The sequence below is a fragment of the Halichoeres trimaculatus genome, unplaced genomic scaffold (genome assembly GCF_033239565.1).
Source record: "Halichoeres trimaculatus isolate MK-OKI-2021-1 unplaced genomic scaffold, fHalTri1.1 fHalTri1_scaffold_21, whole genome shotgun sequence".
NCBI classification, from domain to species: domain Eukaryota; kingdom Metazoa; phylum Chordata; class Actinopteri; order Labriformes; family Labridae; genus Halichoeres; species Halichoeres trimaculatus.
Genome location: NW_027437199.1, coordinates 7784720 through 7798713, shown reverse-complemented (window position 1 = coordinate 7798713; position 13994 = coordinate 7784720). Strand labels below are relative to the sequence as shown.

Genomic DNA, 13994 nt, shown 5'->3' with positions numbered 1-13994 from the left:
TATAACGGCCACATGGGTCTCTAAAATAGAAATGCACTTTCCAATTAAAAAAAAATGGATTAGTGGCAAAATATGAAAAAGTAATTATTTAGTTGCATTTCTTTCTTTCTACAATGTTTATTGAGATTTGTTTTGATAAACTTATTCTCACCTTTCCTTTTAGTGTTAAATTGACCTGAACACCTGTTGTTCTGGGATACTGTTTGCAGAAAAATACACCTGCCACATTGTTCCCGTATTTCTTAATACAACAGATATCATCATCATCAGTACTCACCTGCTTCTGTTTTCAAAGAATCACGTTTAAACCAGTTTTCTAACCCCAGAGATTAAATCCACTGATAAATGAAGCCGCTTTTCTCTCTCACAAATAAATTTATACAGACTGGAGACCCAGAAACAACCTGTGTAGTTCCAGCTCCACCCCTCACGGGCAATGGTTATCTTTATGGCGATAAAACCTTTGTCCAACCTTTGGCGATGAAACCTATTTCAAACCAAACTGTGTCACTGGCAAAGTGACCAGATCAATTAGAACAAACAAGCTCCTGCTTGTTCCAAAAACAGATTTACCAGAAACACTTTCCAGGAAGTAACTTCTGACATAAATATTAGTCATTTTCTGAAATTTACAGCAAGATGGTGTTTTTTTCTATTTTTGCCACTGAAAAAAAACATCTTCATATGTAACTGGTTGATATAAACATGTAGTTGACGATAATGTGCATGGAATGATGGATTCGTGAATTCTCTAATACATATATTTCCTTTATGTTTTTTTCAACTATTACAGAAGGCTGGACAGAATTTTTCGTATAATGTTTGAGAAATGTGCTCCAAGATACAAATGGGCCCATTTGTCAACAGATATTATTCCATAAGCATTTATCATTTTGATTTTCAGAAACACAAAATAGTTCGTTCATTAGTTAACCTCCTTAAAATGGCAGTAACACTTTTAATCCCTGAGGTTAATGACCTTACCTACTGAAACACTGGAAGCCTCCAATCTTATCAGATCAGATGACTGATAAAAGTTTCCAGTTCCCGAATATCCACCAATGCTTTGCCAGACACCTGCCAAGATGTTCTGATAAAACACCAACTGACACACATTTTCAGACTCAGGCAACCTTTACACAAAGAGAGCCAGGGGAACACTGGACACGTTGGTATATTGGCTCTGAAAGTCTTGAACTCATATTTTTCTCCAAATAAATGGTGTCTACTGATAATGTTTCCCTTCTTTTCAGGCTACATTGGGGAGTTCCTCAGGGGTCAATGCTCGGACCAGTGTCATTCTCCCTATTTTATTTTCCTCGCCCAAATCATGGACACAGTATTTCATTTCAGTGCTACGCTGACGACACACAATTATATCGCTCTGTGGAGTCAAGTCTCCCCATTAATGACTCACCATTCGATAACTGTCTTAATGTTAAAAACTTGAACCCCTCAGATTGAAGTCTGGTACTGCAATCATTAAGTGATTAAAGGAATCTGTCTAAAGGTGTATGTTTCATGATAAAGAGCAAGAAGTGATGGAATTATGGCTTTTTTGAAAACACAGTTTGGAGGGTTAGGAGCTCGAGAGATGTCCACACAAAAAAAAAACTATGACGTCCTGATTCACGGGAAACATGTTGGTCATTTTGGCAGCTCTGGTTCTTCGTCTTCTGAGACACACCTCCTCGATATGGCTCGATCACTCCTAACCTACATTTGGGCAATGACCTTTCTCGAATAGGTGAAGTTTCCAGTCTTATCAACTCTGCCAAAATGACTTATGACACTTGCCAAAAACGGATTTATAATCCCCGAATATCAACCAATCTTGTGCCAAAAACTTACAACATATGTTCTAATAGATCACTCTCAGCGTCACGCAAGCTCGGCCCAAGATTGGGTATCACACTGTACATGAACAGATCCTCGTACACATCGTAACATATCAAACTTTCTTTTTAATTTTTTTTAAGTCATATTTCCAGTACAGAAAAGAAGAAGAACAACTTCCCACATTTTTATGTAAACTTCTGTACAAGTACATAATTGCTTTATTTTTTATTTCCACCCCCCAAACATGTATCAGTCCTCTGGAAATGTGTCAATACAACTTTTAAGGTCAGCACCTTTCATGTCCCCATAACAGATTTTTAACAGCCAACACTAGGATACTGTAACAACTACAGGACCCTAAAAATGTAACAAATATAACAACTCAACCAATATAACAAGTAATCCACTGGAAGCAAGTAAGTAAAAGTATATAACATACATAATGTGACAAATACTCAAAAAAAAATCAAGAACAAAAAACAACTCCAAACAAGGCTACTCATGCAGACAACATGCATTTCTTCGTTTGTAAAGTCAACACCCTTTATTTTTTAACTTCTTTTACACTAAAGTAACATCAGTGGATTAAACAGAACACAAAGTTTAGTTCTCTGGCTGGTTAAGAGATTTTAAAGGGAGAACACATGGGGAAAAGGCTATCTCGTGGTTTGCATAAATGTGCTTAAAGGTGGTTGGAGAAATCAGTATTTTTTCCCCTCCTAAGCTACTTTCGATAAATAACACCATGAATGTAAAGATCTGTGCTACTCTGCTACTTCTCTGAATATTTATTCTTCCTCTTTGCTTGATAAAGCTTTCCATGTGTTTCAGACATGTTTCTCTTTCACAATAACAGGTGGCTAATCAAAATGTAGGGATCACTTTTAGGTCCAGAAATGTGTCCTTGGTAACACTGGTTCACTGGTTTTTAGCAGTAAATGTGTAAATATTCAACATGTAAAGAAGCATCTATAACAAAGTACGCAGGTCACCTCTGTGATGCCTTTACTGCAGCACCGTCACTGCTTGATGTAGTGATAGAAACTACAAAAGTGACTCCAGCTTAGCAAAGCAGTGGTACTGACTAGCTGTTCTAGTACCTCCGAGCTTTAGCTAAGACTAAAAGCAAAGAGACTCCTCAGGCTGCAGGAGTGTGCAGTTTTATTTGGAGGTGAGACCGTCTTGAGGGGAGTCCTGAGGAGGGTTTGCTGGTTGGCTCTCGCTGAACAAAAGCTTCCTGATGATATCAGCGTAGAACGGTCCATAGACCATTTTGTTGTATCCAACAATGGAGCTGAATTTGGCTCCAATCAGCATCAGTTCAGGTTTGATGGCGGTCAGGCCGGCTGGTATCTGTTCAAGTTTGACGTCGTGTTTAGCAGCGAAGATGAGCGCCGAGAAGTACTGCAGCACACGATCCTCTGCAGAGGAAGAACAACAGGTCAGAAACACCAAAGAAACTTTTTCATACATGTACAACAGGGTGCTCACAGGTGGCCTCAGAAACATCTTCAAACTCACCGACAAGTGTGCGAATGGGGTTTTCCTTTTGAGTGATGTTGCAGATCTGTCCTTTCAGTACGTCTTGCAGAGCTGGAGTCAGTGCAGGGTATCCTCGCTCTGTTAAAGACTTGTTCAGCTCGCAGGAGATCTGAACACTGACGCCCTCTAGTGCTTCTTCAAGCTTAAAGCCACTAAAGGTACACAGACAGAGAGAAAACTGCTGTTGTGAAATGGTTTATGACCTCTGATAGGACTTTAGAGAACAGATGATTATAAAAAGATAAAAAAGAGGGTGTGAACTGACGGGCTGTGCATCCCTTCCAGCAGCACACTCGTCATCTTCTTCAGACGCTCGGAAAGCGATGACAGGCCTTGGATAGGTCCTCCGACGGTGCTGTAGACGATAAGCAGCACCTCGTTCACCGCCTGAACTCGCTGCAGCTGCCACTGAATCTCTCGCAGTCGTGTCTCGTCGGTCATCAACGTCTAAACAAAAAACATCCGCGTGAATATCTCAAGAAGAGTGACTCAAAATTTCAATCAGGTTGTTAATTCTCAAACGCACTCACCTCAGGCAGAGGCCTCTCACTGTAGTCCCATGTGAGGAGGCTGAGGAAGGCGGTGTTGATGACCTGAAAGGGCCCAGGCGCCACTCCCTGGCCTTTGCTTTGCCCGGGGACGGCAGCCAACTGCAGCTCCTGGAGGGCAGATTTAATCCAGGAGGTGGTGTGCTCCAGGGCGCCTGAACAAAGAAAAACACACTGAAAATTGAGCTAGTGTGTATATTTTCAAGTTTCTACTGCTGTTACTGCTCTTAGACAGTATCTTGTGTGTTTTTTTTTCACTCACTTGGTGTTTTATCCAGGATGCTCTGAAAAGTTGCCCTCTCGTATTCAACACCATTCCTGTGCAACTCAGTCCTCAGGTTATTGATTGTCAGGTTGACCATGTCCACCTTCATCAGGTCCAGCACACGAAAGATCTCCCTGATGTGAAAGAAAGACACATTCATGAGAAAGAAAATTGACAGAGATTATGTATTCCCTGATGACGGGGGATTTCAAAACCCTACCTGAACAGCGTCACGATGTTGTCCGTGCTTTCTCGCAGCTTCTTGATTTCCTCGTCCCTCACTGGCGCACATAACTTCCCCATGGTGGAGATAATGAATGACGCAAGTCCTTGGATGTCTACAGCGTTGTTGTCAGCCTGCTGACGGATCAGGTCCATGTCCAGCACTTCTGTGATCTGGGTCCTCATCCGGTTGCTTCCAGGAATGAGGAACGACAGTAAGATCTGTCAAGGAGGAATGATGGGACAGTTTCATCAGTCATGGAAAGATGACAATCATCTCTAGGTCTAATGAGGCTGCAAGCATCAGACTGTACTGACTAACCTCTCTGATCTCCTCCAGTAATTTGATGGCTTGTTCGTACTCAGGTGGGTCGTCGTTCAGCTCTGACTCAAGGATGTCCCAGAAAGCCTTGTGGACATTATCCCTCACCAACTTCCATAAACTATAAAAAAGAGAGAAGTTGGGTTTAATTTGGCAAATGTTCTTCATCATTTTCAGAGTCAAAAGAAAAAACTTTTTTTAAGGGGAATGTATGTTTTTTAATGTTTTGAAACTGTATCCAACCAACTTGAAAACTCAACACTATATTGAAGACAAGTGACTGAAGGATCACGCTTGTTGGAAACTTCAGTTTTTGTCCTCCTAGCTTTTAATGCTCTACCTGTCCTGAGGTATGCTGTTCAGCTCCAGGCGGAAGTTCGGGTTCACAGTGATCTCATGGCTGAGGGTGAGGTTGGACAGGTCTTTGGCACAATCCATGACTTCATCGAGGGTCAACGTTCGGGGCGGACTTGCTGTAAGAGCAAAGAAGAAATACTATCTTTGTAAGTCAAATGAGAAATGAAACAACAAAAATCTTAATTAATTCAGTCTGAGACAAAACAAAAGGCAGTTCCTTAGAAGTAATCAAATCAAATGAAGAGATATGTAAAGGCTCACAGGAAGGAGAGCAGTGTTTGCTGGAGCAGTCGCTGGTAAAGCTCTCTCGGGTGCAGTCCAGGTCGCTGGCTGAAGTCAAACTGTCGCAGCGCTCAGATGAAGACTCCACATCGCTGCCCTGATCCTCTCCACTGGATGCAGAAGACGGCCCCTCGTCTTTCAGAGGCATCTTGGGTCACAGCTGCACAGAGAAGGTTGGTTATTACACTTGAAGTTGTGGTGTTTACACCTTTTTGGCATCGCTTAGCTCCTGTGTTTTGCAATATGACACAATGGTGCAGAAATGTGGTGTGATGAACTTTCTTGCATCTCTGTTTTCAGACTCATAACAAGAAAAGGGTTTGAGTTTTTACTGGAATACTGTTCCCGCATTCCCTGATACTTTTTCCAAGTTGTAGATTCTATGGTTATGGTAATAGGTCTCAAAAATATCTGCAGCTGACCTTCGATCCCATAAACATGGAGGCTATATGAGGCATTCTCAGAGGTCTTTTTTATTTTTCTGTTGAAGATTGAGCATAAAGGATTGAACTGAATACTGCAATGCTGTCCCGTTGCAAAGTGGTCCTGGTGGCCAGACTAAAAAACACACACATTGTTTTATGTATATGACTGTTCATCTGTCTAGGGATGGGAATTGATAAGATTTTGTCAATACCTTTTCCCTTATCGATTCTGCTTATCGATCTGATTCTTTATCAATTCCTGTTGTGATTTTTTTTGGTACAAAAAGTAGCTTTACAGGTTTTCTGTGTCAACAACATTTAACTGAGTTTATATTGTAAGTGAATAAAATGTAATTGGTCCCTGAGTCTGGATATTTCTGAGCATAATTATACAGAAACAGGTAAAAATTGGCACCATCACAGCGACGTACTGGGACGTGCTTGTTCACTGCACTGACTGGCTGTGCGCTGTGCTGCGACCAAACATAGTGGAGCAATGAATCAGAGCAACTGTAATAGTTAAATTTCATGTGAGTCTGACTTTATTGTTACAGAGTCTAAGTTTCTAATTATTAAAGCTCATATTATATTGTTTTATATAATTTATTATTTTTATTTAATTCATGTTAACATTATTTTATATAATTCATGTTCATATTTTTATATTAAATTAATATTATTTTCTTGTGTTGAAGGCAGCAGCCAACAGTTCAGTATCAGCATTGACTGAGCAGTGAGCACTATGTTGAACTGGAAAATAAACAGAATTACAAAATATTTACTCTGACCTTTTTGAATCCTGCACCTGGTTGATAAGGTATGAAAAAACTAAAACTAAACTAAAACTAAGCCTTGTTGCAAAAATTAAAACTAAATCAAAACTAGAATGCCCGCTCCAAAACTAGTTAAAACTAAACTGTAATGGAAAAAAAATGTCAAAACTAACTAAAACTAAACTATGACAAATCCAAAACTATTTTAACCTTGTTCTCAACAGGAATCGGTTTTCGATTCCCATCCCTACATCTGTCCTTGGTGAATACATTTTTAAAAGTGGAAAGATGTTTTGAAACATTTTTCTGATATTTTTTAATCTCGCCCCCAGTTCAGTATTACAAAGAAGACGTACAAAAAAGACTAAAACTAAAACTGACAATAAAAAAAACTTCACTCAAAATAAGCATAAAAAAAGAACTAAACTAAACTAGAAAACCTGAATAAAAAACAAAAACTTAACTGGAATTGAAAACAAAAAGTCAGACAGTAAAAACCAAAGGAAAATGTAAGACTATAGTAACCTGGTCATAACAGCCTCTATTTTTAATTCAGCTAAAAAAAAAACCTACTGTGCCTTTTTTGAGTCTCCTATGAATAACATAACCACGCACAGCCACATTAAAGTTCACCGCAGGGAAAACAAATTACACAAGCTTCACCTTAAGTTTACCTGAGCTGGTATTTGAGGTAACGTATTCAACAGTGGCTGCTGTTACCAAGGAGGCAGCTAACAAACTGAAGCACAAACACTGTTCACACTCAGTAAAACAGCTCATGAGGTCAGGATCCATGGATAAAAAAAGGTCTTGAGGTTTATTTTGTTTATATCAACACCACAGCTATATCAAATTCTTTGGAAGTGCATGAAGTAACTTGTTGCAAAACACTTGATGTTCCAATGTTTGCTCACTGCCAAAGGGGTTGACGAAGTCAGGGACCCATTTCCATAACAAGGTTCAAACAAAAGCTTGTTTCTCTCCAGGATAAAACAGACACAATGCACGCTGATCAGCTGTCTCTCCAGGCAAACAATGGACAACAGAGGTGCTTCAGAACGGTCAGCTGATCCTGTTACACCTGTCCATCGCTGAAATATAAACACTAACCAAGAGATAAGGAAAGGATAGATTACTGTCACTGTCTCCTGACTAGGCGCCTTCATTTCTAATATTATATCAGATGCACAGTGCTGGCAGGGTGACCCTTGGGTGTTCCTGTCCCTCGTCTCAGTTATCTGCTGCCAAAAATGAACGCACACTCCCTCGCTGCTCTTTTGGTTTAAAGATAGCTCAAGGGGTGAGGATGGGTGTAAGAGGGGGGAGTGTGCGACTTCCATGTACCCCTGCTGTATTCATTCATTACATCATGTGCTAGACTGGACAGATAGGTCATGGGCAACCCAGTAGGCCAATTTTCAGAGATTATCTCAAAGGGATGGGGGCGGGGGTACAGTCCAGAAAAGTGATTACGGATTAGATGGACTGTCATCTGTGTCCTCATCAGGAGAAATCCTCTTAGAACAAGTTTGTGACAGAATCATGCAGCAAAAAATAGAAAGAATTCAGAAGCATGAGGGAATAAAGTCGAACTAAAGTGTGACTAATGTGTAATATATGTGCTGAAAACAGTGCACCAGCATAACAACGTGCCCAGGTGTTTTGGGTTAAGATCATATGAGGCAAACACAGGAAATGACGTGTCAGTACTGTGATATATGCTGCATACTGTTACAGACAAAGACAGCCTTTTGGGATCCAGATCTCACTGCAGTATAATGTAAACAAAGCAGTGGATGAAGGAGGCAGGGCTAACTATACGAGGACTGCTTTTATTGGCTGCAGCTCCTTGTCTCTCACCCCTACATGGAAAATGTCTGGTTACACTGCCATGCACATGCATAAAAAAATATCCACACACGCGTGAGAAGTGGGTACACGTGATCTCAGCAGCAGATCACAACAATAAGTGTAACCAATTATTTTGACGGAAACATATTTATGTTGTTTACAGAGCCTCAATGAAAAACACAGTTAGGTGCATTACGACGTTCTCACAGCACGCAATTGTTGTGGACTGGCAACTTGTCACTGTCCTGTTTACAGTGGGGCAGCGTTAACACACACGTCTTTGTTACTTTAACACACGCTTTGTTGAAATTACAGAGTTAAAATCGACAACAGATCAATTAAAAAAATCATTTTGTCGCAGGTGACGTTGGTTGTACATAACTGCTAAATACTTACAAACATCTACGGAACTGTCGTGTTACATGTTACATGACAGCTTTTTTTGTTACTCGGTGATGACTACAAGTGCATATGAATACACAAATGTCGTTTCAGGCAAGCAGCTTTTCGATAATCTTCGACGACTAAACCAAAGTTTTAGCACCACAGCACTCAAATGGACGTTGAAAGTTGCTGCCATGTAGCCAGCTAGTTTATCTGTAATTAAATAAAAGACAAAACTTGCCTCATTCACGACTCCGGGAAAGGAGACTGACAAGCAAAATAGGCTCAGCCGTGACAGGACAGGATATTCGTCGACGTTCGGGTTCAGCTCGTCTCACTGTTTAAAGGTCCTTCGTTGCCTCAGCTACAACAGTTTGTCCTCGAGCGGGTGAAACCATTCAACACATAGGGGTGTTTAAGTAGAAAAACTAAGGCATATACAGTATATATGTTCGTGAACTGAAACATCCCGTGGAATTGTGAATTTTAAATCACTCAAGTCAAACATTAAGTTACATTAAGTCAATGTAATAACCACATTGTGGTTGTATAGCCTTTAGTCGTATTGGTACGCCCCGGTCTGTTTCACGTGGGACGTCTTTGTTTATGCTGGTTTCCGGATGTGACCTCAGTTTGCAGCCACTCAAGGAAACCATTGCTTGTTTATTCAATTCTGTCTTTCAAATAAAATACGAGAAGTTCATTTTAAATTTTTACATTGTATTTACCCTTGTAACAAATCTATTTCCACATTTACTGATGTGGATGAAATTTGTACTTTTTGTGAACTTGAGCCAGAGACAATTTTGCATTTGTTTTGTATTTGCCCATTATCATCTGTGTTTTGGGGGGACCTAGAAATTTGTTTATAATAATACTAAACAATACATAACAATCAGACCTCAAGATATTATTGCAAAATTTGAATGCAGTGACAATCAATTTTCTTCATAGTAAATCTAATGATTCTCAAGGGTAAGTTTCATATCCAAAAATTTAAGTTCTCCAAGTCCCTACCTAATTTTCGTATTTTCATAAATGAATTCTATTTTTATATAGACACCTTAAGAGTAATGACAAACAAGAAAAGTGAACACACACTGCTTGTCCTAAACAATTGATTTTCACTTACCCCAAACCAAGAAGTGCCTTAATTAATACATTCATTATGTAAAGTACATGTACTTATTTATTTTATTTCAACATGTATATTTCATTTTTCTTAATTTATAGTCTTTTTATTTCGCCCCATTACATTTTCCTGAACAGTCTGATTGTCTGTAATTTGTTATCTGTTAAAAAACATTGACAAAAAAGAAAAAATAAATTAAAAGAATTGCTTGTTAATTCAGCTGCAGGTATCTACGATGAACAACCAGTCCGTCTATCAAGCATCAGGACATTAATTTCAGATTTCTGGTTTACAATTCTTTCCAGTGCTGAAATTTGTTGCTCTTTTCTTTTTTTGGCTTCCCATTCGTCTCTGCTAAAGTAGCCATTACTCTCTCTGGGGTCCACTGATGGACCGTGGACAGGTATGGCAGAAGAGTTGAAGGCAGATGAACCAAACAGGCTGCTAAAGGCTGAAGCCAGGCTGTCCAGGAAAAAAACAGCAAAACTCCAAAATATCAAAAGCCATCTCAGAAAAAAAGGTCTGAACGTCTTTACCCCAAAGGAGACTGAATATTCTAGCAGTCTGGTTGTATGAGTCATGGTTAAATACTGCAAGGCTTGATAAGAAGATCAGGTACTGGTGAGGAGAATCAGCAGCTGCAGTGGATCAGATGAGCAGTCAGGAGGAGGGAATCCAGAGCCCATGCCCTGCAACACAGAGACAGAGAGGGAAACAACGGAGGGAAAACAGGAAAACCAAGGAAAGGGAGAGGCAAAGCACAAAATTTAACATAGACACCATAACACGATAAATGCATTTCTCATGGACTACTGGGCTAGTCGACAAAAGTCACAACTCAGCTTGTGTAGAAACAGATTTCAAACAACTTGTATAACAACAGGTAATAACAGGTTTAGTAAGTAAGGTTTGTCAAAGTGATACAGACACATGAGAGGACAATTTAAATATATTGTCACTATGTTCCAAAACATATCCCACAAATGTTACTTTTTTTGCAAAATGAACTATGTTATAAATTCACAAAAACAGTTGAACTAAGAGTGGGTATAAAAATAGGCCACACAGGAAAAGTCTTCCTTGTTGTCAGTGGTTGGTGATGAGGTCTGCCTTTAAAAGGACTAATAGCACAATGTTAAATGAATAAAAGTTTTATGACTTTTAAGGTTAAAAATGGAGGTTAATGATGTATTATGGAAAAAATACAATACATTTCACAATTAAAGCATATGAAATTGGAATTATGAAATTTAGTCATGATGTTAACATCACACCACAAATTATTATTATTATTATTATTATTATTATTATTATTATTATTATTATTATTATTATTATTATTATTATTATTATCATCATCATCATTATTATTATTATTATTATTATTATTATTATTATTATTATTATTATTATTATAGTTTTTGTTGTTGTTGTTGTTGTTGTTATATTGTTTACTCTTCAGATTCAACAATATGTATATGTTATCTAAGGACCTAGTTATTAAGACTTTGTATCATATTATTATGGCTTTGAAATTTATTTATTCGTTTGTTTTCTTTTTACTGGAAGATTTCTACTTGAAACATTCGCCGAAATAAAGATTTAAAAAAAAAACTGTCTCGCGAGCTAGCGAGTGCGATGACGCTATTCCCTGACGTCAGCAGGAAATGTGAACATAATAAACAACATCGCGCTTGTTACCTCAGTAAGCTTGAGTCCGTTTTTTCCTCTAAAGGTTTGTTCGAGACGTAATTTATTCGTCTTTTTGAAGTTCTCAGTTTTTCCTTACAATATATCTCTGAGCTGAGTGAAGCTAACCGGAGCTTGCTGCCTACACGGTAGCGTTAAACCAAAATGGATGATAACAAGGTAAGATGCTAACGGCTATGAGCTAACTCCTCAGTGCTTCTAGTGGTATTTACAGTGCTTTTTCTCTGCACTTCAGGGTTTATTCTTTGCGAACAACAGCTTCCTATAGCTATACACCGATGTGGTGTATCAGGTCTGACCTAAGGTTTCTTTGCTCATAATAAAGTTATAGGAAAAATCAACCCGCATGCAAACAGAAAGGCACATTAACATGTAATCACGATAACGTCTATTGCAGATTAATCCTCATAGAATATTACATAAATAAGTGTCAAGTTTAAGAGTGTTAAGAGTCATATGAGACCATACAAGTATGTCAGTAAATGTTAGATGCAAAATGATATTGAAATAAACTCATTTTCTAACTTTTATAAGCCGATCAAGCAAAGTAAAATCATGGTAATTAATTTATTTGGTATTAGTTTTGGCACTGTGGGCAGGTACTGAGTCCTGCTGGTTACAGATACCAGTATCTTCATTAAATTTTTTGGACAGGTGGATTCATGAAGTGCGTCAAAATCTGTCAACAGTTGTGTTGACTTTGGACTCAACAATACACTGTAGACCAAAACGTGTTAACGTAATACGTGATCATATGACCCACTCCTTACACCTTGTGTAGTTTTCATGGACTATCCTTTCCATTTTGGAACACTTTCCAAGACGTATTTGCTCACCTGCTGTATATCAACTCAGAAGTATCCCAAACACATTTCTTTGCTGAAAAATGACACTGTTGTGTTTGTCTTCAGATGGTGGCTGGCAAAGTAAAGAAACCTGGCAAACGTGGACGCAAACCAGCAAAGATCGACCTGAAGGCCAAACTGGAGCGAAGCCGTCAAAGTGCGAGAGAGTGTCGAGCCAGGAAGAAGCTGAGATACCAGTACTTGGAGGAACTGGTTTCCAGTAAGGAGAGGGCTATCTGCGCCTTGCGAGAGGAGCTGGAGATGGTGAGTGAACATTTGAATCCTTATTAAGCATCACATCATCATATATGATCTCTTTGAGCTCTAACTACCATTTCTCTGAGGGTTATTAAAACATTGATATTTATTCATTAACTCTGTCTATCATTGATTATTTGTCGCCTGCAGTACAAGCAGTGGTGTTCAGCCATGGATCAGGGGAAGATTCCATCAGAGATTAAAGCTCTTCTGACCGGAGATGAGCAGAAATTGCCTCCAGGAGGCAGCAGCACCAAGGCGTCCAAGAACAAGAACAACATTAGCAGTAGCAATGGCTAAATGTGTGTGAAAGTGAGTGTGTACACAAAGTGCTGCTGCTGATTCTGTCTGCTTCAAACACAAACTAACCACAGGAACACACTCGTAGCCACAGGCTCCGATACATGTCCTACATTTCTTATGTGTTGTCAGTCTGTTGCTGCCCTTTCTTTCATAATCATTTTGTTTAACAACATTTTCAAGAAGTTCTGCTGATGGTTCAAGATGAGAAGCCGGAGAAGGGAATCTAAATGTACAAAGATGTAACAGAATGTTTTGGATAAATGTTAGATATATTTTTGTATTTTTATGTTGGCTTAAAGGAAGTATTCTGTGTTTGCAAATGTTTAGTTGGACTTTCCCTTACTTCCTGTTTAAGGCCACAACTTCAGCTTTTCTCAGCTCTGTTCTAGATAATCTACAGACACGAGGACAGGGCTCAAAGCCAACAGCTTTTCTTTGTCCTATTTGTTTTTGCACCGTAAATACAAAAAATATGTTAACATCACTTTTGGAAGTTTAAAGCTCTTAAATCTGTTTTATTTTTGTAATGTAACTTTTTGCACTTTCCTGTATTTGGCTGAAGCACTTTGGTAGATGATGTTAGCTCGAAGCTTTGCAACATTTCATGTCTCTGAAATCTTGTTTGTAGAAGAAAATTAAAAATGTGTTTGACCACTAGAGGATGCTGTTTCTGAACTCCTAAGTGACTTCAAAGCTGACTTCATTTATTTTACAACTCTCAGTACAAATGTTAGTTAAATGAAAATATAAACTTAAATTAAACATGTAAAAGTTCTTTAGTTGAACTTGAAAAAATTAACTTTTAAGACTTGATTTTAATTCTTTCTTGATATGTTCTTGAAAACAATCTCATTTTAAGGCGATATCATTGGGTAAAGAAAAAAAATGTAAAAAATACCAAACAAACTTCTTGTAATAATTTTTGATAAGACAAAA

The 13994-nt window shown here is 38.6% G+C and overlaps 2 protein-coding genes across 2 annotated transcripts; one reads left to right on the top strand and one right to left on the bottom strand.

The window, feature by feature from the left end:
- Nucleotides 1–1944: 1944 nt before the first annotated feature.
- tcp11l2 (t-complex 11, testis-specific-like 2) lies at nt 1945–9209 on the bottom strand. The gene is made up of 10 exons (XM_074698755.1): nt 9052–9209; nt 5357–5537; nt 5079–5211; nt 4739–4859; nt 4415–4638; nt 4192–4328; nt 3912–4084; nt 3647–3828; nt 3361–3533; nt 1945–3260 (listed from the first exon to the last, which is right to left on the bottom strand). Exons 2-10 carry the CDS (start codon nt 5523–5525, stop codon nt 3001–3003), a joined length of 1572 nt encoding a protein of 523 aa, XP_074554856.1. The 5' UTR covers nt 5526–5537; nt 9052–9209; the 3' UTR covers nt 1945–3000.
- A 2375-nt stretch (nt 9210–11584) lies between these two features.
- Nucleotides 11585–13736, top strand: crebl2 (cAMP responsive element binding protein-like 2). The gene is made up of 3 exons (XM_074698363.1): nt 11585–11811; nt 12564–12761; nt 12906–13736. The coding sequence occupies exons 1-3, from the start codon at nt 11797–11799 to the stop codon at nt 13053–13055; spliced, it is 363 nt and encodes a 120-aa protein (XP_074554464.1). The 5' UTR covers nt 11585–11796; the 3' UTR covers nt 13056–13736.
- Nucleotides 13737–13994: the final 258 nt, after the last annotated feature.